This window comes from Tupaia chinensis, unplaced genomic scaffold (assembly GCF_000334495.1).
Source record: "Tupaia chinensis unplaced genomic scaffold, TupChi_1.0 Scaffold000140_1, whole genome shotgun sequence".
In the NCBI taxonomy this organism is placed as follows: Eukaryota; Metazoa; Chordata; class Mammalia; order Scandentia; family Tupaiidae; genus Tupaia; species Tupaia belangeri.
In genome coordinates, this window is record NW_006159610.1 from 1841702 (window position 1) to 1868751 (window position 27050).

Here is a 27050-nt window from a genome sequence, read left to right on the forward strand (position 1 = left end):
GAGAGAGAGACAGAGAGACAGAAAGCGAGAAATCACCCCCCGGGGGGATGGCCACGCTGCAATCCCTTCTCCTCCATTCTCCTCTCAGGATCTTGGGCATGCACACACACGCGCCTGGTGTGAGTTTAAGCCACTGGCTCCGGAAGTCGAACTGCGGTCAACTACATGGGAGTCCAGCGACATAGACATTGCACTAACTGCTGGTCCCTTGAAGCTGAGGTTTACAAAGCAGCTCCAAATCAAGCATCCTTACTAAGAAGGCTGATCTATTGAGATCTCTAATAGATCTTTTACCTGGGGTTTATTTAAATAATAATAGAAAAATCCATGGCACAGTTTTCTGAAAGATTAGAAAGCAGATGAGGGACCAGCAGGTAGTGTAATGGTTACATCACTGGACTCCCACAGAGTTGTCTGTGGTTTGAGTCCCAGACGTGGCAGCTTAAAACACACTAGGTATGTGTGCGTGCATGCCCAAAATCCCAAGAAGAGAATGGAGGAGAAGGGACTGAGCCATGGCCATCCCCTCTGGGGGATGACTTCTCACTTTCTGTCTCTCTCTGTCTCTCCAGCAAGTGCATGTACCCCATAGCAAAAATCTCTCTAAAAAAATAAATAAATAAAAAGTGAAATATTCTCTAAATATTCTCTGAAGAGAGGGCTGAAGCTACTTTGCAAGGGAATGTTGGAATGTATTATTAAGAATCAGAGCAATCACAATTTTTATAGTATTCAGTAAACACCGAAATTTTTTAAAAAAATACTAGAGTTCATGTAACTAAAACAAAAAAAAAAAAAACAATAAGGCAAAAGCAGGTCCCTTTATGCCAAATAAATATTATGATTATTAAAAATATTTTAAATTTTGCCAGAGGGCACATGCACTCATCAGAGAGAGACCTCCCCAGGAGGAAATTGGCTTTGCCACAATTCCTTCTCTATCTCTCCCTCCATTTGGGATTTTGAGTATGCACATACACATGCTCAGCATGTTTCTCAGGCTACCAGGTCTGGAACACAAACCTCAAAGGTCAGCCATGTGGGATGCAGCCACCTTAATCACCAGGCCATGTGCTGGCCTGTATGCACTGTTTATGTAGATATTCCTGCCACTCATCCTCAGTCTATAGACACTGTGCTATAATTTAGACATTTGACTTTTGTGCCAACTTGGACAACTTGAGAGTTGAATGCAATGAGAACTTGTTTCCTTGTGACCAATTCCTAACATTTTAAGGGCAGTGAATTGTAAACAGTTTTTCTTTTCTTTTTTCCTTTCTTTCCTTTTTTTTTTTTTTTAAAGCAGCAGAACCCTCTCTTCTGGCAGATTTTTACTGCCAAATCTCAACTGGGTAGCAAATAAAGTGAGCTTCTCTGCTTAAAATGGGGAAGGCAAAAGGGAGAGAGTGGAGAGCGCAAGATGAATGACTGCGGAGCACCTTCTAGAAACCTTGCCTGAGAAGTTGCACCGTTACATAGAAGGGTAGCCTAGGGAGAATCCCCCTACTTCTGGTTCCAAATGTTCTCTGAAATTCGAGGGGTCATACTTGAGAAATACCTCATGAATACCTGGTTATATTCATTGATCAAGGTTCAATTAGGAAAACAAGCCATTATAGGTATTTCAAATGGAGAATTTAATGCGGAGAATTAGAGGTTTCAAAAATTGCTGAAAGAACTTAGGAAACAGTCGGAAAGAAGCAAAAAGCAAGGAAACTAGCTGCTGGCTTTCTGGAAATATCAGGAAACGCAGCCAGGTTTTCTCCTACCTGGGGCGAGGACGCAGCTGTTGGCAGCAGCTCTCCTGGAAACTGCCCCAAGCTTCTCTTTAGCAGCCACCTGAGCATCTTCCTACCACCACAAGAGCATGACAACTTCCTATTTTTTTTTTTTTTTTTTGGCCTTATTCATCATTTAGGAGTACCTCTCAGCAACGCACTCCAAACCCCAAATCCTGCAGGCTAGAAGTTGGGAAATGTCCCTAGGCGCCAGGGAAGTGGCTGGGGATGATACCGAGTTGACAACAGACGAAGGCATAGAAGCATTTTCCTATTTCCTGTTTATAGCAGATTTGGATTAGGGTAACATGAAGGGGAACACATTTCTAAGAAAGCAAATAAAATCAGAAGAGTCCTGTGGTAGTAAATATAAAGAGCCTCTTTCCAAAATAATTCTGATTCAGCTGTTTTAAGCTTTAATAGAAGACCTGATTTGTCAGCGTCTTTACGTGCATATTAAAATAATTTATAACCCAATTTCTGGCCCTTCATGTGAAAATAACACAATTTCTATCATTTCAGGTCAGAAATCTCGTCGGTGTCAGCAACAGCTATTTAGAATCATAATCATTGCTCTCCTACCTAAACCGCATGGAATCACACCCATGTGTCTTCTTTCTCCCCTCTCCTCATAGTGCCTTGGGCAGAAGAGAAATAAACTGTGGCCATGAAATAAAGGTTGATTCAAAGTATAAATATAACATTTTTGGCCCTCTTGGAGTGAGACAGACCCAACCCCTCAAACACAGGAACAGTTTCAAAGGTTTTTTTTGAAATTTCTTTCATTTATTTTTTTCCCCCATTGAGGCATTTTATTTGTATGTTGTGTATTACATCTCTAGAAAAAGAATCCCAGGACCCCTTTCCCCCCTGTATGTTTCTGTCTCCCTTCTGCGTGGTCCATGATGCCAGCTGAGGCTGTCGGTACAGTAAAACCAAATGACACGATGGGAACAGATTATTTTACCATTTCTCTACATCTTTGAGTTGCACATCTACTCGGGGGCTGATCACTCCACGCTGGCTTAACCTGCCAGTGATATTCACAACAGGCTTTCCAGCTCTACGGCCATCGATGATTTCAAATCCGCCAGTGTAACTATGCGTCATCGTCACCGTTAGAACCTGGACAAGGACTTCAAACATGGCCTGATACTAGCTTTTGCCTCTCTTCGGCATTGTTGATGCCCTCAAGAGCAGCTCGTTCGTGCACACCCATATGGCAGTGTGGAAAGATGAATTCTTAAAATAACGCCTAAGTGTACTTTGCTAAAGAACAGACCTCCACACACATCCTTTCCTTAGAAAGGGATATCCCTGTCCTTTCTTCTTTCCTCAAAACAATGTTAGAAATACTGTATCTCCTCCCAGGCTGCTGTCGAGTATCTTTTCTTCTTTTCCACTACTTCGTTCACCTACCTCACGCCTGCTTGCAATGCCATTCCTACCACTTAACTGGCAACTCTGGAGAAAGTCATTCACCCTCTTTTATAAATGAAAAGATAAATTTAAACCTGCCGTCCCTATCCCTAGTTCTCTGTTCATGACATATCTTCACTGATATGAACATTGCTAGAATTCTATACTATTCTCATACTTTTGTGATTATTTAAGTTTAAAATGCCATGATTTTGGACTCGCAGATGGCGTAGTGATTATGTCACTAGACTCCTGTGTAGTCGACCACTGTTCAAATCCTGGACCGAGTGGCTTGGGATTCACACCGGGTGCATGTGTGTGCGTGCCCCAAATCCCAAGAGAATGGAAGAGAAGGCATTGCGGTGTGGCCATCCCCCAGGGAGGTCTCAATTTATGTCTCTCTATCTCTCTGTCTCTCCAGTGAGCCCATGCATGCTATAGCAAAAACTTCTCTAAAAATAAAATAAATAAATAAATAAATAAATAAATAAATAAAACTTCATGATTTTACATAGCGTAATATATAATTTCGTTTCTGACCACTAACCATGGGACAGCTAAACACATAACTCTCAGGGTCTTCGAACAGTTTTTTGTTGAGTAAGGAAATGAGTATAGGATTGTCAGTCTTCCAGAGTTTCCCACCAGAGGTTCAACAATAATTATTTGGATTTGCTGAGTACTTACTCTGTGCCAGTCAATGGCCTGAGTGATTTATGTGTCTTACCTCGTTGAATTTTTATTTAAAGAAATATTTATTTAATTTTTTTTTAATTTGACCAAAGAGAGAAAGAGAGAGAAAGTGGGAAAGCTAACTGCCAGGTCCAGGACTCAAACTTAAGTTAGCTGTGTGGGAGTCCAGCGCCTTAACCATCATGCCACCTGTCAGTCCCAATTTTTTTTAATTGAGCTCTTATCGTGCTGATCTTTCTTTTTGTAAAGAATTATTTAATTTTATTTATTTATTTTTTTAATTTGCTACCGAGTAGGTGCACTCACCAGAGAGAGAGAGAAAAAAAGTGAGAAAGCAAGCTACCAGGTCCAGGACTCAAACTGCAGTTAGCTATGTGGAAGTCCAGCACCTTAACCACCATGCCACCGGTCAGCCCCAAAATTTTTTTTAAAGAATTACTTCATTTTAATTATTCATTCATTTATTTAAATTTGACCAGAGAGAGGCAGAGAGAGAGAAAAGGTGAAAAAGCAAGCTGTCAGGTCCAGGACTTGAACTAGGGTCAGCCATGTGGGAGTGTCCAGCACCTTGTGCTGATCTTTCATTTTTAAAGAATTATTTAGTTTTATTTATTATTACTATTTTTAAATTTGCTGTAGCTGCACTCACCAGAGGGGGAGCAGGGCAGGGATTGAGAAAGCAAGCTGCCAGGTTCAGGATTCAAACTGCAGTCGACCATATGGGAGTCCAGTGCCTTAACCACCACACCACCTACTGGCCCCACTTCAATGAATCTTTAGGCTAACATGCTGAAGATATCACTCTGATTTATAGGTTTAATTTCCTCATGGTTATTTAGAACTTAGCCACTATTTTCTAGGCTAATCCAAAAGAAATGGCCGTCAGTCCAAAAGAAATGTTAGAAGTAGGAAAATTTTGTTCATAATGTGAGAACATTTATATCCTTTTACTTAGAGAAAGTCATTTAGATTTTGAGGCAATGTCTTCAGATTATATAATCAGCCTGATAAATGATTGCTTCTCTATGTAGTTTACCCGTAGCTATCATAAAAATAGATGATTAATCTTTTGCTTTTCAGGAAAGTTGATTCTGGAAATACATGTATGAATTATTAATTGTTCCAGGGATTATATGGGAAAACTGGAATGGATGGGTGAATAGTAGCCGTATGTTATTAACGTACCGAGACAGAAATATGGTCATATATTATTAACCTTCACAAGGCATTAGTCAATAAGTGTATGGCACCATATCATCAATTTAGCCTGCACAGACTCTGACACAAAGGAGATTAAAGGGAAGGTACTTAACTGCTATCTTTGCCACAGACTGGAGAAGTGGCCACACTTGTTCTCACTGAGCAGAAATTGTCCTAGCAAGATTTACACCTGCAAACCCCACACCGTGTGTCAGCAAGCTAATTCTCTCTATATTTCTCATGTCCAACATGCTTCAAGGGAGCCCCCGCCAACTGCACAGCTAATCACAGTGATGGTCTATGTGCTTGGCGGCAGGGTCAGCTCTGTCTTCTCCATAAATCAGTGTCTGTGTGTTGCCCGCCCAACAGCAGGATCAGTCACCCAGACTCTGCCAACAAATGTATAAAACTAATTTAATGGTTCCAGTGCTTACATAACACTGTAGAGGGAGGAGGAGAACTCCGGGGTTTTCAATGCAGACGTATTAAATAAATAGTAGTAGTGATTGTCATGTGTTGAGCACTGGTGTGTCAACTGCTAGTCCAAGTCTTCATGATTTCTTATTTAATCATCAGAATCCTGCAAAGTTCAGTTTAGTGATCCTTCTTTTCCAGATGAGGAATCTGTTAGAAGTTCATTCAAAGAGCATAGGAAAAATTCCCAATTTGAACTGAGGTCTGCTTCCAGGGGACGCCTTCCCATTCACTGTACCAGTTACTTACTACTAGTTCCAGAAGCCACATTGTATACCACGGACACAAAGATAAAAGTGGGTTTGTACCTCCTCTCAGTCAAGAAAGTAACGAGTATTCAACTTCAGGCCAAACCTATGAGTGATTCAGATGCCTGAACAAGAAACTCTTGGGGCCAGCACAGTGGTTAGGTGTTGTACATAGAAAGCTAGATGCCACGAGGACAGTTGTGGTTCAAATCCTGGCCCCAGTGGTTGAATACACACTTCAGGCAGATGTGTGTGTTTGTCCCAAATACTGATTGGGTAGAGAAATGTAGGAAAAGAATTACAGCACGATCATGCCCATTGGAGAGTGCTTGGTCTTGCTCTCCTGTTGCTTGCTCGCTCTCTATCTCTCCCTCTTGTAGGTGCATGTGTTCACTAGCAATTTAAAAAGAAAAAAATAGATGGCCAGCTGATAGCATAGTGGTTAAGGTGCCGGATCCCAGGTGGCTAACAGTATGGTTTAAGTCCCACACCCTGCAGCTTGAAAAACATGCTAGGCACACGTGAGCATGGCAAAAATCCTGACAGGAGAATGAAGGAGAAGGAATTGTGGGGTAGACGCCCCCCACTGGGAGCTGCTTCTCCTCTGCCCACCCCTTCCTTCCCCCACAGCATATATACTTATAGCAATTTTTAAAAAGAATGAAACTCATGAAAAAATACTAGAGAAAGGGATGCAAGAGAGAAATCCAATAGGATTTACAATTCAACTCCTTTAGTTCTGTCTGTATTTGTGGCACTCAGTTGCTGTGTCATAGTGGGAAACATGCATGCTTTATTTCTGATTTGATTCCATTTCCCCATTTGTAAATAGCCTTAATGTGTCTAATTTACCCTGTAAATAAGCCATCCCCTAAGGCTCTTTGGAAAACCAGCAAATGTTAAAACTAGAAGGATCCTGTTTGAACACATAGACAAATATATGTCTGCCATGTAATATTTTGCCTCTAAATTTCTCTTAAAAATTAAATCTGTGTCACGGATTCACCTAACTACCTGGTTAAGCATTTGTTAACACCTTAAGATTCTTTGATGTGCATTTTTACAGAAATAACAAAAGGCTTACAAAGTCCATGGAAATCTAATAAAGCTCATAATGGTGCTTTTCAGCAGAAGGACAGAGGCTGCTCATTAGCTTCTCTGTCGCCACCCCATTTCTCTTTTATATCCAGCAGGAGCCGAATTGGCCACACCACAAGGCTTTTTAGTAGATGATGTTTTTACCAAGCCTCAGGGAAGATTATTTGGAATAAAGAGGGGAAAAAAATCAATCTTAATGTTTCTCCCCAGGACTGAAAGTGACTGAGGTCTGTACTATCAATCACAAGGTGTAAAAATCACGCGCTGGTGCTGGTTTGCACTGTATGTAGATATGACCCCGAAGCTAAATGCCTGCGAGGACCTGGGGCTGGCAAAGACTTGTTACCATCAAGCACTATTTCATGAGCAAAGGGATGGGATTTTCTCTACGGAGCCGTGCAGTATGTAGTGTATACTGTTGGCTCAGAACCAGCTTCTTATTCCATGGTAGCCTAAGGGAACAACCGTCCATCTTTACCTTGACTCTTACTTTTCTTTTGCTCTTCAGAATAGGCCTTACCTGAATCTCCTTTGTTCTTCCTCTGTAGTTTGCTATTTGGTCATTCTTCTGTTTCAAGTGCTTAGACCTTTTTGGAGCTTCACTTTCTTACCCTAAAAGAGAGCTATGTTCCAGGTTAATGAACTCTTTGGAGGACTTTAGGTTAAAAGCATTGTAGAGATGTAATGGGGATAAAATGGATATAAAACTCTGATTTGTCCTTAACTTGAAGATTACATCCAACATGCATTACTGGCAGTCTGCTGAATGTAGAAAGAAAAAGCTATAGATTATGAGAGGTATCAGGAAGAATAAGTTGTTTTTGTTATCACTGACCTCACAATTCCCCAGATACACTTTAGGCAAATATAGTGCAAAATGAAATCTACTAAGTCTCCATAGAAAACAGAATGTCACTACTGTTCAAAGGGTGTCCATTAGCTCTGTGGCAGGCCCAGTGCTAGGTGCCACATGCTCCTATTTGGCCCTCTCTGAGTTGTGTTCATGAGGTAAACAAGGCTTAGAGTTGTTAAGAAATGTAGTCCATAAATAATAAAAAGCAGAAGAATAAATTATATTCCTTTGAGTCAGCAAGAAAATATGGTTTCATAGAGATGAAAATTAGTTTTAGGAAGCATCCTGAAAATTAAGCATGAAAGTCTCTAACCATGGCCAACCATGTAGGATCTGCCTCCTAATGCACAGTATTTAACCACTGCACTGCAGGCCAGCCCAAGCACAAGTTCTTTATAAGAGTTTGGTCTTTGGGGCCAGTAGATGGCATGGTGGTTAAGGTGCTAGACTCTGACTTGGCCAACTGTGGTTCAAGTCCTGGGCCTGGTGGCTTGCTTTCTCACTTTCCCCCCTCTTTCTCTCTGATATAGACACATGTCCTATAGAAAATTAAAATAATAATAAATTAAATAATTACTTTTAAAAAAGAATTCAGTCTTTGTTTTTTGGAGGTTTTTTGAGGGGAAAATATAGGAAAGATCTCATAATAATACTTTCTCAAACAAATGTTCATGAACATCTGAAATATTAAGATGGGCAGTGAGTTAGCTAGGTATATCTTTTCTTTTCCAAAGAATTACTGTCTATAGTTAGGGTAATATAAGACACTTCAGAAGAGATGTCTAAGAGACACTAAAAAAATTATTTTGTCAGGGGCTAGGAAGTGGCATGGTGGTTAAGACTCTGAACTCCCACATGACATACCATGGTTCAAGTCTGGGACCTAGTGGCTTGCTTTCTCACTTTCACTCTCTCTCTCTCTGGTCAGATTAAAAATAATAATAATAAATAAATAAAATAATTCTTTTTAAAAATTATATTGTCCAAAGTCTTATAACCAACAGGGAGAAGAGGTATAATACTTGATCATTTAAATAACAAAGAGTACCACAGAAAAGGAAGTAGGCCTCTGCCTTCTATACCTATGCCATATGTGTTCCCTCCGTATTCAAAAAAGCTTTTTTTAAACCATAAATATATCATCAATTAAGTGACCAGGTTGTGAAAAGGAAATTTAAGTAAGATACCATGCCCTCATCCTCCAGGTCCCACATTCTTATGTCTTTTTTACCTTCTTGGTAATGAATTTCTTCTACTTTCTCCGCTCTATTTTCTTTTAAGATTTTTAATTTGTCTTTATTTCATTAATATGTGAGAGAGAATGATAGCATCCTCAACTGGGTCTCAATGCTACAGTCTACCCCTAGACTCAGCCAGCCTGGATCATGAACCATGATAGGCCATCAACGATAAATCGTGGAGGGCCATGTGGGTATATGCACACCCAGCATATTCAGGGAGGTCTCTGGACTCGAATTGGCAATCTTCCCATTTAGTTGCCTCACAGAGAGCCACATTTTACCTCTGTGCCACCATCCCTTTTTTAAAAAAAATCCCTTCCATTTGCCTTTATTTCCCTATTAAAGTAGAAAAAAGAGGAAATACTTCAGTATGTAAAGATTTACTTGCTCAGGGGGCCTGCAGGTGGCATGATGGTTGAGGTTGTGGACTCCCACATGGCTAACCACAGTTCAAATCCTGGAACTGGCAACTTGCTTTCTCACTCTCTCTCTCTCTAGTGAGCTCACATGCTCTGTAGCAAATTTTAAAAATTTTAGTAGTGATAAATAAAATAAATCTTTTTTTAAAAAAATTACTTGTGCTTTTCAAAAATAGGCTTCATAAATAATTTATTTAACAAATACTTATTAAGTGCTTGAAGTATACAAAGCAATAGGGTAGGAGAAAGTTAGCTTGTATAGCTTTAAAAATAATTCAGGGGAATGAATAAAAAGTAGGTACAGCAGAAAAGACTGAGGATAGAGCTAACAGGCATTAAAGTTCCAGCTTGAAAGTGTGGCATTACAGTGTCTGACACTTTTTAATTCCTTCCAAATGCTAGGCTAGATAATAGAATATCTCATAGTCATGTAAGGAGAGAAAAGAGGTAAAACAGAGGGACAACTGTCCCTGTCCCCGTTGTTTGTGTAAGCCGTGTGAATTCCAGTGTCACAGAATCAGTACTCCTATTTTCATTGGAAAGAAAAGTGTTCAGCTAGGTAACATCAAAGGACCTCAAAATTATTTACAGAGACCTGATAATACTTCGCACTAGGAGTTAGAAAAATGCAGTTACCATAGTTAGCTAAATAAGAAGTGGAAAGATTGGAACTTAAATAATTTTATCACAAGTTACAGCACAGATCATTACATGTTTCTGTCACCTCCATGTAAATGAAAAGGGGATTCAGAAATAATTATTGCACCAAAATTTGATCTTCTCAAATGGTTTTAGTAAGAAAGTCTCATAGGATCATTATTCAGTGTCTTTTTCTATCTGCTAAAAAGTTTGAATTCACAGGGTTAACCTTTCTTTTCCTGCCATGATAACCACCTTTCCCTTTTCAATTTATCACCTTCATGACAGCCGATGCCAGTTTAAGCTAATATTGTAACAATTTTAGATAATATTGCAGATGCACAAGGACATCCTCTTATGAATCAATTAAAGAAGTCACAGTAAGTTGCCATTGAAAGTGTAGCAGCTGCATCCTTGAAAACAGATGCTCTTCTGGGTCTGAATGAGTCTAATTTTGACTAATTTTAAGACCTAAACAGATTTCAGTCTGGTTAATATTAGGATGGGGAACCACTTGAGACATCCTAATGTCCTATACTGATTGCTTCTCCATGACAGTTAGTATGTTGGCTTTCCTGAAGAGATGCTGGATATTTGGCATGCCAGGGATTTTGTGTCAATAGAAAAAAGCAATCTCAAGTCTCTGCTGCAGCAAGGTGAACTGACTACGCCTGAAATAAAGTTGGCCTCTGAAGGCAACACAATGTACAGGGATGGACTTGGGCTGAAGGAGTTGGCCAGAATTAGGATTTTTTGGGTTTGGGATTTTTTGACAGGAATCATTTTAAACTGTATTTCTATAAGAGTGCTGTATAAGATAGTATAGGAAGCCAGCTATTTGAACTACTTTCCTATCCCCACTCTCTCTCTAGAGTAAACCCAGGAAATTAAGGAGAAATTTATAGTTGGAAATGGCAAGTCATTCCTTCTTTTTTTCTGATCCTTATCTATCTGTTCTTGTGTGATTCTTTGTCATGTTATATTGGTCAATTAAATCATTTGTTTGGTTTAATTAAAAAGGCATTATCAAACTCCTGTAATGCCTCCAGTTATTCTGCTGGCCTTAAAAATGGGAAAATATATATAATAGGTAATTCCTCCCCTGAAGGAATTAATGATCTGGAAGGGAGACATACTGATAAACAGATAATGTTAATGGAACATAATAACCACTATGCTAGAATTGTTGAGGGGGAAGCACACCTCGAAAAGCTGCTGACTCTGCCTACAAAGTTAGAAAAGACTTTGTAAGCCAGAGAAAGCATGAATAATTTTGAGAGAGGAGTTAAGAGCCATCAAAGGTATAGAATCATGAAACAGTATGTTTTACAATATTTATAAAATTTGCTTTAAAATGGTGATTGGTCAAAGGGCCAGGGTTGGGAAGGGAACAAGCTGAAAGACAAGAAAGAAAGAAAGAAAATTTTATTTAGACTTGATCATACAAGCAATGAGAAACATCAGTGTTATTTATATAAAAAATTAGCCTAGTCAAATTTGTGTTTGGGATAAATAATTCTAATTAATATATAATTAAATGAAAAGGGGCTAGACAAGAGTCAAAGATGCCATCAGGCAGCTATTACAGTAGACCGTGGAAAAGATGAGATCTAAACCAAGGAAGTGGCAGTAGATATAGAAAAAGAGACAACAAATATTAAGAAAATATTTAGTAAATAAAATTTACAGAAATCAGTCTTGCTGGAGAGAATTAAAGATTATACTTTTATTTTCAGCTTAAATTCCTAAATTGATATACCACCAAGAGAAGGGTAATTTGTGATAAAGAAACAGATGCTAAACAAAGGTAATGAGTTTAGTTCTGAACACAATGCATTTGAGATGCCTATGGGAGCTACAGGTAGAGATACCTTGGAAATAGTTAATTATATAAGATTTAAGAGTCATCAATTCACAGATAATTGTGCAAACAATGAAAATGAATATGCTCACTCTGAAAAATGGCAAGTAAGGAAGACCACTAGAGAAAATAAATCCCTGGAACACCAGCACTTATGGGTGGGCTCTAGGAAGTGGATTCATAAGGAAATTATGAAAGAAATTTTAGAGAGTTCAAAGAGCACCCAGAAGTATATGGTACTGAATTACCCAAAAGAAGACATACTTTCAAGAAGTAAAAGGCCAGTGAGTGAAAAATCACAGAGAACTTTTATGAGATCAAGACTAACAAGCACCTGGCAGATCTGGCCATTAGAATATCATTGATGGGGACCAACAGATGACATGGTGGATAAGGTGCTGGACTCCCACTTGGCCAACTATGGTTCAAGTCCCAGACCCAGGGACTTGAAAATCACACTGGGCACATGTGCATGCATGTCCAAGATCCTGAGGGAAAAATGGAGGAGAGGGAATGAAGGCATGACCATTCCCCCCCAAGAGGTGATTTCTCACTTTCCTTTGCTCTGTTTCTCTCTGTGACCAAAAATAAATAAATAAAACAAAAAGCCTTAAAAGAAAAAAAAAAAAGCCTATCATGGATGACCATCGGAATAATATTAGTACAGAAAAAAAGGCAGGAATCACACTGTGGTTCATTGAAGAGTTGATGGAAGGCAGGACTGGGGAAAAAGCAAGTGTTAACAGTTGTTTCGAAGTCTTCATAAGAACCCAAGTCCCTTATAAGGGGAGTAATAAGCAGTAGGTAAAACTGGGCCTGAGGGGAATAACATGACTGGCCAAGATGCCGAGACAGGACGAGGAGCTAACCAAATTCTAGTGAAAGGATCGGCAAGTGGTGTTGAAAGCATTTTTCGAGATAAATATCCATAACATTTTAGTGGCAACCATCTATATCTCTGTTTTGTTTTGTTTTCCTTTTAAAGGATGAGATGTAGAATTAGATGGAGTGTTAGTGCAGTTATAGCGAAAGAAGAGGATTCAAGGGAGGTGAGGTTACCTGTGAAGGAATAACTCCAAGGAGGAGCTGTGCAATGCCTGGAGCCCTAAGGCACCTACACTACCAGGAGAAGACACAGGAATTACAGCTAAAGTTGCGTAAGGGGGATATTGGCAGTCAAGTATGAGAAAACTAGAAGAACTGGTTTTGATCTGAGAATATGATATTAGAACTTAAAATCTCAAAGGTTGGGGCCAGTAGATCACATGGCAATTAAAGTGCTGAACTCCCACATAGTTGACAGGGGTTTGAGCCCCGGATCTGGTTGCTTGAAAATCATACCAGGTGCATGTGCATGCATCCCCAAAATCTCAAGGAACTGCAGTGTGGACTTTCCCCGGGCAGTGGCAGGGGGTGATTCCTCACTTTCCCCCTCACTATCTCTCTCTGGTGAGTGCATGTGCCCTGTGGCAAAAACTTAAAAAAAAAAAAATTCAGAGGCTGAAAATAGGAGTAAACTTGACAGCAACTTTGTTTGCTTGCTTAAATTTGCAGTGGTTGTTTTCCTAATACAGCAAGAAGCCTAAAGACAAGTAGTTGCTGGTATTGGCCAGTGTTTCAGCAGTACTTAGACCAACACCTCTTCTGGTTCTCAGTCTATCCCTCTCAGCAAAATGGTTGCTACAACTTCAGGTACCACATTCAAATCAGGAAAAGGGGAAAGGGGAAAACAGGAGACCAGCCTTATCTGTCTCTTTTCATAAGGAAAAACAAAAACCTTCTCAGAAGGGCAGAAGCCTTTTCTCAGGGTAGCCAGACTGTGACATGTGACCACTGCTATTACAAACCAGGCTAGGAATACAAGATAGATCACAACTGGAGATATATGGTGATTTCCCAAGAAAGCAGTGTCTGCTCCAGAAAGTTCAGCGTCTTCATATAGACCAATAATATAGTACAGAAAGCTGTAGTTATGTTGCCACAAGCAGTTAGCTGGAAACCCTAAAAACCCATGCTATTATGCAGTGGTCATAAGAGGAACAAAGATATTATGAATGATCTCATGTCATTCATCCCAGTATTAGAGAAGAAGCTCAAAACATATGTCTTAATAAAGGGATGGAGTACGTAATTGTCTTTATAGCCCAGTGCTTATGGGTTTGCTGATAGAAAGAGCAATCCTGAGATAATATTAGAAAATCATGACGCATTTTTACATAGAAAAACATAGCAAAATACATCATGACTCTCTGACAATTCAATATATTAATACAACCACATAACCTATGAAAGGGTATGGGTGCACACGTGTGTGTGTGTGTGTGTACACATGCATTTACCCTGTATCTTGACTAGCGTCCCGAGCAGATTCTGTTAGCATCGCATTTTTGTAGATTTCCATTTGACATTTAAGAGCTAGTTAATTGTTTTGTGTTGTCTGTTTGCCATGCTCAGCATTTCTTTGCTCAATATATTCCTTCTTGTTAGGAAAACTTTGTAAATTTCAGTGAGCCCTCAGGAATTCACAAGGTGGCCTTTTAGAAGTGAATTGGGCATAATTTTTCCTGTCGCTTTAATAAAATATTACGTTTTTGCTCTAGATTGCAGTCAAACAAAGTGTAGTGTGCTACTCTTTGAAACTACCGTTACTTCATTCATTGCAAGTTTTAGCTTGGCAGCTAATTTGCCATTGACTTACTCTTCTTGGATTTTTTTTAACTTGTACTTTGCCATAGTCAATTCCACATGATGAAATTTTATATTCCTGTAATAGGAAAGGGGCATTTTAAAAAATTTTCTCGTATGATTTGTCCAGAATGCCTTTGATAGAATGTGGTCCAATTTTGTAGCTTTGGACCTCAGATCATGAATAAAACTTCAAGGTCCAATTTCTGCCTCTTCTCCTTGGTACATAGATAATACTTCATGACATAGTCAGTGTCACACAGCAGAGCAATTTATGGACTGGAAAGCCCAAAAATTCTTTGAAATATATTAACAGCGTTACTCATAGTTACTTTCATCTAGCCCTCCAGGTGAAATCATTATTAAGGCAGTGATCTTGTCTTGCAATCAAACAATGTGAATGACATTAACACTGGAGGGAAATGCAATATCATACCTCCAGTTTCCGCAGATGACGGTAGTGAACATCTGATGGTAGTGAGATAATGCCAAGGCTAGTGATAATTGAAAACCTACGGGGCCAGCAGGTGGTGTAGTGGTTAAGGCGCTGGGTGCTCCCACATGGCTGACCATGGTTCGAGTCCTGGACCTGTGGCTTGCTCTCTCACCTTCTCTCTCTCTCTCTCTCTCCGTATCTCTCTAGTCAAATTAAAAATGAATGAATGAATAAATAAAGTTAAATAAATAATTTTATAAAAAAGAAAACCTACACATTACATTCCCTTCATCTTTACACAGCAGTTCCTCTGAACATTTGTACTTTTATGTTTGCCGTGGTTTTTTTTAAATTTACTAGTGTCTAGTTCCACAGAGAAGAACTTAATCGTGGACATCATAAATCTGGATTATCTCTCTAGGCCCTTCTCTGGGTTTGGCCAAGTCTAGGAAAGGCTATAACTGAAAGGGCATACCTGTAGACACTGCCACAGCCAGTTGTCGACTCCACACCATGTAAAGTGAATGGTCCCCTGAGTTAGTCAGTGATGCCTCAGCAGATCTCATGTGCCCTAAGTATAGGGAGCTCTTCTTCCACAGGACTCTATATCTTCTGACAGAAGGATTTTCAGACAGAAAAGTAAATAAGGTACCAACAGTTGGCGTAATGGCTATGTCACTGAACTCCCATGTAGCCAACCATGGTTCAAGTCCCGGACCTAGTGGCTTAAACTCACACCAGGCATGTGTGTGCGTGCCCAAGATCCCAAGAGGAGAATGGAGGAGAAGGGATTGCGGTGTGGCCATCCCCCCTGGGGGGTGATTTATCGCTTTCTGTCTCTCTGTCTCTCTCTCTCTCTCTTTCTGGTGATGAGCACACATGTCCTATAGCAAAAACCTCTCCAAAAGAGAAAAACAAAAGCAAATAATACTGATGAATTAAATCAAACTTCAAGATGGATGGAGTTATTTTACAAGTATTCTGTTGCTATAAGTAAATTTAAGACAATCTGGGTAATTCACATACTAAAGAAAAATGATAGTTTCTTATTTATATTAATCTTGAGTAAGTTTTATATGGTGCTGTTCTAAGTGTTAGCTACAGTAAATCCATTCAACTGGATCATATAGGTAATATTATTCCCATTTAACAGAAGAAGAAATTAAGGAAAGAATTTACATAATTAGCTTTTGGTCACATAAAACAAGTGGTAGAGCCAAGACCTAAGGCAAACCTTTGAGGCTCTAAAGAATGAAGAGCACCTTTGGATGAGTTTATCAAATTACTCATGGTGATCTTTGAGAAACTGTGGCAAACTGGAAGTATTATAGAAGTCTACAGACAAAGGCAGTTCATATTTCTGCTGTTCAGTATGTTCCTGAAGAAAATGTCCAAGTGCTGTAAATACTTTAATAGATTATTTTGGTGAGAATATAGAAGATATATTCTCTACCAACCAAATAGGTGTTTTCAGGGCTTTTAGTTGACCATCAGTTATCTATAATAGGATTAAAGTAGAACGCAATATACTTCCGCTCCCTGCCACAAGCTATGCAGCATCAAGAAAGGGTAAATTAATCATTCTGTATAGGCAGGTCAGGATTTTCCAGAGTATTTACTCTACTTGGTTCTGGTCTCATATTTCAAGACAGATTTAGAAAAACCAGAATGTTTTGGTCAATAAATTTGAGAATTATGAAACGATTCAATCCAATTGTTTGAAGAATGAATAAAGAACTGAGACATTTAGCCTGGAAAAGGGAAGATTTCAAGAACGCCAAATAGGTATCCTCCATACTTGAACTATTGACACACGGAAGAATGATTGTCAAGTCAAGTAGAATCAGAGCTAAGGATTAGAAGCTAGTGATGACGGAGGCCGGCAGATGGCGTAGCAGTTACATCACTGGACTTCCACATGTCTGGCCACAGTTTGAGTCCTGGACCTGGCTGCTTGAAACTCACTCCAGGCATGTGTGTGTGTGTATCCAAGATCTCAAGAACAGGATGGAGGAGAAGGAATTGCAGCATGACCATCTCTCTTGGGGAGTGATGTCTCACTTTCTTTCTCTGTCTCTCTCTGACAAGCACATACCCTGTCTTAATTTAAAAAAAAAAAAAGTTAGTGATGACAGATAACGACTTGATGTAGTTGATCAAATCTTTCAGAGATGCGATAGACAGCCTCAATGATACAGATTTCCATTCATAAACTGAGAATGTAACCAGAAGCTGAATAATCACTTCAAGATGTACAAAAGACACAGGCAAGTGGTTGGGACATACGACTCAAGTCCACTTCCAATGCTAAGCTTCTATGACTATCATTCTATGAACTGACTCAAGAAAACAAGCTGAACTATATTTAATCAAGTCCAGAAATAGTCTGTCATGTCTAGGTCTTGAAACGCTGCCAACACTAGCATTAGCCAAATTGGTAAAAAAAAAAAAAAAATGAACAGCAAAATAATATGTCATTTCAAAAAAACAAAATCTGTAGTCATGTAATTAAATGATGAGCTTTTGTCTTCACCTCTCCTAACAGTGCTTTCGCCTGCTCAAGATAACCACATGAACATGGATCTCCCCCCAGTGTCAGAGCAGATCATGCAGACTCTGGGCGAACTCGCCAAATCGTTCCAGGATATGGCTGACCGTTGCCTGCTGGTCTTGCACCTGGAAGTGAGGTATGACGGCCAAGCACAGGACTTTGTGATTTGATCGCACTATAGTTCATGAGTCACTTGCTTATTTCTGGGGAGTGTCACCATAACTCTGGGTTCTTATTAGGGATGCTATCCCTGTTTTACACCGAAAATAACTTTTACCATTATTCAGTCACTCTTAAAGTATTCAAGCATATGCTGTATTGTTCGTGTGCTGGCTCAGAGTCGGCATGGCCTATGAAGTGAGGATGACCTTGAATTTGAATGTCCATACCAACTAGGCAATCTCAGGTCAGTTCATTCATTTTACAAACCCTCAGATTCCCCATTTTAAAAATGGAAATGGTAATTGCTAACTTATAGGAGTTTTATACATGAAATAATAAATAATTAGCATAACACATGCCTCACTGTAAGTATTCAAAACATGGTAGCTTTGTGATCGTGGTGACCTGATTGTCACTAATATTTTTACCAAGGTAAAAAATCATAAAGAGTGTATATATAATCAATAGGATCCCTTTCTTCAGAGAACTTAAAACCCATATGAAGAGATTAAATTAAAAGTCACTTTAAAAAATAGTTTCAAAGATGGCAAACTCTCAGACTCTCGTTCTTTCCCCTGCTATGTAGGCTATTCTGTTATCGTTGGTAAGCTTTATTATTGTACATATGGAAATGGTAGGTAGAGAAGATTGGGAAATCTTCAATTATTCGTTCATTCAACAAGTATCAATTGAGTGCCTTCTTTGTGCCCAGCAGTGTTCTAAAACCTGGATACAGCCATGAACAAAACATTTAAGGTCCCTGCTCTCATAGCATTATATATTAATGGGGGGAAAACAGCCAATAAATAAACAAAAAAAGATAATTTCTGATAAATGCACCTAAAACGATTAGATAGTTTAATGGAATCAAGCAGTGCTATTCAATAGGAAGATAATGGGAGCTATTAGTACAAATTCAAGCCACATAGACTATTTTAAATTTCCTAATAGTTCCATTTGAAGTAGAAGAAAATGGGTAAAAAGAATTATAGTACTATATTTTATTTAACTCAATATATCCAAAATATTATCATTTTAATGTGTAATTAACATAAAATTGATTAATAAGGGTTTTTTTTTTTCACTAAGCCTTTGAAATCTGTATATTTTACACCTACCATACATTACAGTTTTGACTAACACACATCCAGGCCTCAATAGCAGCCACGTGTTGGTGGTTCTGTCATACTGGACAGTGTGGAGGGTGACTAGGGCTGACTAGGAAGGGGACTTTGGTTTTGTTTCTCATAGAATGGTCAGAGGAAGTGTGACAAAGTGACAAAAAATTCATCTGTACAAAGTTTTGGGGATGAGAGTTTCAAACAGAGGGAGCAATACTCACCCTGTGACAAAATCAGCCTCGGCAGTGTCGAGGAACAGAGAGGAGCTCAACGTGCTCGTAGCCTGCTGAGCGAGGCTGTTGGGAAGACTGGAGGAATCATGTACTAGGTGCAGGCAGGAGACTGATCATGTTGGGTCATGAAACCTGGCTCATTCTGGGGTCTTCCAGACCAAGTGGATGGTGACGTTATTCTAAATACATTAAGAAACCATAGGAGGGGCCAGCAGGTGGTGTGGTGGTTAAAGGCACTGGATCCCCATATGGCCAGCCACAGTTTGAGTCCCAGACCTGGCAACTTGCTTTCTCACTTTCCCTCTCTCTGTCTCTCCCTGGTCAAGTTAAAATAATAATAATAATAATAATAGTAACACGTTAAATGAAATAATTCTTTTTTTAAAAAAAAAGAAACCATAGGAAACTTTCAAGCGGGAGGGGGGGAGGAATGTTGGTGAATTAATTAATATTCTTTCTTCAAAGACGATGCTGGTTGTCGCTGTGGAAAAGAATTGCAGGGGAAAGTACAGTAGCAAGTTCAGAACAATTCTGAGTCCCCAGGTGGCAGAGGTGGGGGTATGAGAAGAGTTGGATTTGAGACATATATTGAAGTAGAGCTGATCAAATTTGGTGATGGCTTGGATGCTAGGGCTGGTAACAGCAAGAGAAAGAAAGGATTGAAGGAAAACCACCAGTTTGGGGGACCAGAGAAACTGTGAATGCCGGGGCAGTTCACTGAAGTGAGAAAGACTGACGGAGGAGAATGTTTAGGGGAGAAGTAGAACTCAAGAATTCCATTTCCAAGGTATTCAGTATGAGATGTTTATTAAACATCTGAGTGTGGACACCAAATAGATGATTGGAGGTAGACTTTTCAGACTTCAGGATCAGAAACCTCAAGATCAGAGAGTATGTGGAATGGTAATGCATTTTGTTCTATGTTACTTTAGAATATAGGCATTTTATATTAAAGTTGATAGAGTATTTTCATTTGAAGTCTTTACAGGAGTTAGGTTTTAAAACTAAACAGGGGACCAGCAGATGACGTAATGGTTGAGGTGTTGTACTCCCACATGACCACCCACAGTTAGAGTCCAGACCCTGCTGCTTAAAACTCATGCCAGGTGCATGTGCGTGCGTGCCCAAGATCCTGAGAGGAGAATGGAGGAAAAGGGATTGCAGCATGGCCGTCTCCTCTGGGGGTGATTTCTCACTTTCTGTCTCTTTGGCGAATGCACATGCCTTATAGCAAAACTAACTTGAAAAGAATTATATATATATATACATACATACATACATGGCTTTGGTTTATAGGAAAGTGTCTGGAATATGTTTGAACTACAGTTAGAGTTTCTTTATCTTTTGGGTAGTTCGATGTCAGTGTTGTTCTTTGGTGTGCCACTTGCTTTTTTTTTCTTTGAGAGGTTTTCGCTATAGGGCACGTGCATTCACCAGAAAGAGAGAGAGACAGAGAGATAGAAAGCAAGAAATCACACACACACCCCCCAAAGAGGGATGGCCACGCTGCAATTCCTTCTCCTCCATTCTCCTCTTGGGATCTTGAGCACACATGCACACGTGCCTGGCATAAGTTTAAGCCGCCAGGTCCAGGACTTGAACCGCGGTCGACTACATGGGAGTATAGCGACATAGCCATTATGCTAACTGCTGGTCCCGCCACTTGCTTTTTCCATGACCTAGCCCAATGAGTTACTTCTACATTACTGTGGGTACCTTGCAAAGGGACAAGAGAAGTCACATTGTAGATTGGGAATCTGTCTTATTCAGCATTATTTCTTATCTTATTTCTTACATTAAGCTGTCCAGAAATAAAGGCTCTTTTCTGATTTGTTTTATGATCCTTTTTTATTTGTTTTCTATTTATTAACAAGCAGATAGTGAAATAAATCTAGTGTTTTATATGACTGGGTAAATGCATTAGACAGAAGTTAAAAAAAAATAATAAGAAACCACCCAGTAATATTCAGAAGCATCTTGCTACCTAGACTGCAAAGGAAAACAAAGGAACACCAAATAAATTACTATCACAACTCCTGAATGTATTCTATTGATCGTGTGTCTCCACGACATGTTCTACATTCAGAATTATCTACTTGTAGAGAAGTTAATTCCAAGTGGGATATTTTCAACACATTTGAGTAAAAGCTTTTAAATCCTTAACCTCCTTTCAGCCCTTTTTATTTTTGTACAACTTGGCAATACCATTTTTAATAATGCTGAACATGGTCTGGTCATTATTTATTAACTTGACAAGAAACCATACAGTGCTGAAATACCTGTTGCCATGTCTCCTACAATGTTAAACACAGAAAACAAGATAAGTTTAAGAGTGAGTAACAGGGGCCAGCAGTTGGAGTGGTGTTTCAGACACTGGACTCCCACCTGGCTGACTGCAGTTCACCCAGACCTAGTGACCCGAAAATCTCAACCAATAAATAGATTTAAAAAATGTAAAAAATAGTCTTAAAAAAAGTGAATAACAAAAAAGACTGAATTTTAGTGTCCTAGGTGTAAAATTATCTTTCCTTGACTCTTAGTGAGAACACTAAGCATATTTATCGTTTTCTAAATGTGGTTCCCTCACTTCTTCATATCACGTGGTTTCATAGTCAGGGTGCTTTTCTTGGGAGTATGCTCCCTTTGTCTTTGTTACTTTTATAGTTTGCCTCATGAAACTAGCATAAGACTCCATGGATGGCACATTTTATTTTGTCCTTGTCACAGTAATAATTTGTTTGTTTGTTTGTACAGTGATGATACAAAATGAGTAAGACAAATGTCACCCAAATCATAATACCACAGCACAGCAATGCTAGAATGGAAGCGACTTCTAAGTGGTTCTAAGTGGTACCCAGAGTACATGATTGTATAGGAGACTAAGTTCTATCAGATTTGCCTTGTCCTTTGTCATGACCAGCCCCAGAACCTGAAACAGTCCTGCTGCAGATTACATGCTTAATAAAAACTTGATTGATTTTTAAGAATTAGTTGGTTTAATATTTCTCCCCAATGGCCTAGTGGTTAAGGGAGCTGGGTCCCACATAGCCAACTGCAATTTGAGTCCCAGTCCCAGCAGCTTGCAAAACATGCCAAGAATGTGTACTCAAAATCTCAACATGATAGAGAAATGGAGAAAAGGGGATTGTAGTGTGACCACAACCCTCTTGGGGGTGCTTTTCCCCTCTCCCTCGCTGTCTCTCTTTTTGTCTCTGGCAAACACCCTCCAGCAATTAAGAGGAAAAAAGATAAGTAATTAGCAAGATTGAAAGAACAGTCAACCATTTTGCAAATCTACTGCACACATCTAGGAGGTACAGATGTGACCAGCATCATCCTTGTCATTATGATCGGCAAATCTTAGAACTAGATCTTAGCCCCTATCATCCAAGAGCTGACATGATGAAGAAGTGACTGGCCTGGTACTATCCCAGGCTCTTTTAGCCAAGAAATGACTGCAGTAAGAGCACAAATAGAATAGACAAAAACATTCATGGGGGGAAATAAATGAATGGAATGCTCTAGCAAGAGTCCAGAATAATTTGAAATGCCAAAAATTCATCTTCTTCTGTGAAATACTTTTATGTCCACAACCCATATTTTTCTTTAATTTTGTTATAGTTCCAACCAAAAAATGTTCTCAAATCCAGCAGATTCTGTATTGAAGGACCCATCCAAAGAGCATTTGACATTTTACCTGTGTCATTGCAGGTCACATTCAACCACCAAGCAGCCTAAGTCAGATGACACCCCAGTAAATGAAAGACATGGTGAGACTAGTGAGATTCATTGAGTTTTTTACTACTTGAACTTTAGAAAAAGAAAATTAAGTTGCCATGTGAGTCCAATATGCCAAGAATGTCACCTTTATCAGCTGATTTCTCTTATCATCAGGAGGGCTCTAAGTGGGTTCAACAGCAACTGCTTGTCACTGTTGGGATCCTAAGTGTGCACTTTCTGAAAATCAACCATCCTGCTGTGTAATCAACAGCATTTGCAGGAAATCTTAATACCAAAGTCATATTAAGGTTAGCACCAACATGTCAGAATTGGAAAGAAAGAAAAATTTTATTTGAATTTGACCTTCACTGAAGACTATTTTCATCTCTAATCATTTGGGTGGCAGAAGATAATACCTTGAACAATATTTATCTTGCCTCTTTACCCCTGGCTTCAGGATCTAATAAGGTCTTACCAGCAGTTCATAAAAATTTCCTAACTAGTCTCTACTTCTAGTTGTTTCCATCCTATACTATCATATACTCTTCTGTACCAGAATGATCTTCCAAAGCTCTGATTATATCATCTTACCTTTTAAAATCCTTCTAAGGTTCCCTAAGGCTTCTAAAACAAAGTTAGATTCCTTAGATGGCCTCCAAAGGGTAGGGTGACCTGGCCCCTGCTAATCGCCCTAAGCTCCCCCACTTACTATCATGTGATCTGTGTGTAGCACACAGAAATCATTTGCCATTTATCAGATTTCCACTATTCATATCCTCACACCTTTTTAAAAATTAAAAACCGTTTTTTGAAAGGCAGCATTAAATGAACAAAGTGAAGACAAAAATATTAGTAAATTATGTATCTGACAAAGGACTGCTTAGACTGTATTAAGAACTCTAAAACTCAGTAACAAGAAAATTAACCACCTAATTTTTCAAATTGGGAAAATGATATAAAAAGATACTTCACCAAAGATATATAGATGGAAAATAAACACATGAAAATATGCTTAACATTACTGTCATTGGGAAATACAATTTAAAACCACAGCAAGATATCACTACATATATATTAGAACAACTAAAAAGAACTTTTTAAAACTAACAACATTAAGTGTTGGCAAAGATGTGGAGTAACTGGAATGCTTATATAATATATTGCTAATAGGAAAGCAAAATGACACAATTCCTTTGGAAAGCAGCCTGGCAATTTCTTACAAAAGTAAGTATTTACTTACCATATGATCAAGCAATCCACTTCAAAGAAACGAAGATTTATATTTACACAAAAACATGTACATGAAGCAGCTTTATTTATAATCATCCCAAACTGGAAACAACCTAAAGGTCACCTGGTGAGTGGATCCACTGTGGTACATTCATTCTGTGGGAGGCTGCTCAGCAATAAAACATGAATGCCCACACAGATAAATCCCAAATGCTTTATGCAAAGTGTAAGAAATTACACTCAAAAGGCTACATACTATATCATTCCATATATGGCATTCTTGAAAAGACAAAACTACAGGGACAGGAAATAGATCAGTGATTGTCAAAGGCTTGAGGTGTGAGTAGAGACAGGACTACAAAAGGACACAAGAGAATTTGTAGGGGTGATGGTTTTATAATTTGGGGAGAGATGTTTTATACTTTGATTATAGGGGTAGTTATACAACTGTATCCATTTGTCAAAACTTACAGAACTACACACTAAAAGGAGGAAATTTTTACTGTTTGTAAATTAATTCTAAGTAAACCTGACTTAAAAAAAAAAGAAGGTTGATAGGCAGAGTCTGTGATGACATTAGGGATAATTCTCAAAGATTTTACAGCTGCTTATTTAGGAATATTTCTTGTTACCTGATGCCAAATGTAAGGATAACAGAATCCTGAGTCTGGATTATAATTGTGTCTGTTTCTAGTGAATCTTTCATGCAAGCTAGACAGAGCAAATAAAATGACAAGAGAGTTAGGACTTCACTGGGCTTACTTAATAGCCTGTTTGAACTGTGCCTACCAATGGTTGTTGTTGTTTGGGGGGGTTTGTTTGTTTATTTGCGTTAATTGGCCAAAGGCCAGGTACACTCACCAGAGAAAGCATCCTTCATGAGGAATGGTCATGCCACAATCCCTGCTCCTCCATTTATCCTTCCTTTCAGGATTTTGGACATACGTACACATGCACTTGGCATGTTTTTCAAGCTACTGTGTCTGGAACTCAAACCACACAGCTATGTGGGGTCTAACTGCTTTAACCACCACACCATGGACTGGCCCAGTTTGGGGTTTTTTTGTTTTGTTTTGTTTCCTTGGTTATTTTATTTTTTTTTTCATTACATCTAAAAAGACTGTGTGGAGGTATAGCCAACCCTTACCTACCTCACTTCTTTGATATTTGTCAAAATTTACCAGAAAAAAAAAACTAAGAATTTTTATATTTTATATACATTCAATCACTGTATTTCATTACAGCATGCAAAATGAATGTTCCCATCATGAATCCACTGTATATTAGCCCAATTAAAGATATTATCATATACATTTTTCATCAACAGATAATACCTAAGAATTGTTCATGACTAAGCTTCCAAGCCGACTCAGCCCATTTTATCATAGAAATTCTCTGCATCTCAAGCTCAGTCAATTAGGTTCTGTGAGACTCAAGTATCACCTCCTATTATGAATCTTTCCTGACACACCATAGCACCTTTGTATAGCACTGTGTGTAGATGTGCCTTGAGTGGGACACTGTCCTCTTTTGGTTGTTTTCTCTTTGGTCTGCCTCCATTAGGCTGTGGAATCTTTAAGGGCAGACACTGTTCCAGGGCCTAGCACAATTTCTGATACAGTCATAGATGTTCAGTAAGTGATGTATTTAAGTAATACATTTGATACTAGTGATAATGCCCAACATGTACTGGACACTTCCTTCGTGCCAGACACTCTGCTATACACTTTATATGCAGTAGTTCCTTACAGCACCATGAAGGGTAGGTATTATCATCATTCTCATGTCAAAGACATAGGACCTAAAACAGAAAGAGGTAAACTTACCTAAGGGCAAATAAATGTTGCAACTTGGAATTGAAGTCAGAGAAATCTTCCAAAAGCCATGTTTTTGTAAGATCTGTAAACACTGCCTTCCATTTTGATTGTACCAGAAATCTGTTAAAAGATACAGTGCTTTTTTTTTTTGGGGGGGGGGTGTTTGGGGGTTGGGCAGAGCAGTAAGTGGCATGGTGGTTGGGGTGCTATATTCCCACGTGGCCAACCATGGATCAAGACCTGGACCCAATGGCTTGAAAATCACAACAAATAAATAGATACGTAAATAAATAAACATTAAAAAAAAAGAAGAAGAAAAGATATAGTGCCTTTGACACAGTACGCATAATCCTGGCATTGAAAGAATTTTAGAACTCATCTGTTCCTCATCAACACTATATGGGTTAAGTAAGCAAAGATCATGGATGATCTGGAGCTGACTTGCTCCAGATCATTCAGTTGTTCTACAGAACAATTAAGACAGCTTTCTGATTAAAAAAAAAAAAGGGGGGAGAAGGTAAGGGGATTGATGGTGCCTGAAAACTTACAAGGCTCCTGCTGCTTCAGACATTTTGGTGTTGTCACAAGATCGTTACCTTAACTGGAAAGATTATTACCTGCTTTCCTCCTCTCTTTTTCAGGGTTCACTGTTTCCACTATCTCATTCCTCTTGCAAAGGAAGGGAACTATGCCATTGTCGCTAATGTGGAGAGTATGGATTATGACCCTTTGGTGGTTAAGCTCAACAAAGACATCAGTGCCATTGAAGAGGCCATGAGCGCCAGCCTTCAACAGCACAAGTTCCAGTATATCTTTGAAGGTAAGACCCTGCCTCTCTCTCTCTCTCTCTCTCTCTCTCTCTCTGGGAGTTAGAGAAGAAGAGGGGGAGAAGGTTTTCCTAGTTCTTTATTACTGAGGTTCGAAATGTGAAGAAAAAGTTGTTTGTTTGCTAAGATTAAAGCTGCAATACCTAGCCTCTCTGTAAGACTAGGTAGCTGACAATATGGCTGCCATCTGCTCCTGGTTGATAAGGAGATTTAATCCATGATAAGGCAGATGGTTTGCCCGGCTGCCTCTCTGACATGCCACTCATGAGATTTGGGTAAATGTGTAGAGTGGGCTACAAATTAATCAAGAGGGGAGCTCATAAAAGAAAAAGAAAAACATATACA

General features: G+C 39.0%; 1 protein-coding gene across 1 annotated transcript in view; it reads left to right on the top strand.

The window, feature by feature from the left end:
* EXOC4 (exocyst complex component 4) overlaps positions 1–27050 on the top strand; it is a 923760-nt gene that overhangs the window by 833230 nt on the left and 63480 nt on the right. The window contains exons 15-16 of the mRNA XM_006144991.1: positions 17590–17731; positions 26520–26698. Coding sequence (XP_006145053.1) covers positions 17590–17731; positions 26520–26698 — 321 coding nt within the window. The remainder of the gene's footprint in view (positions 1–17589; positions 17732–26519; positions 26699–27050) is intronic.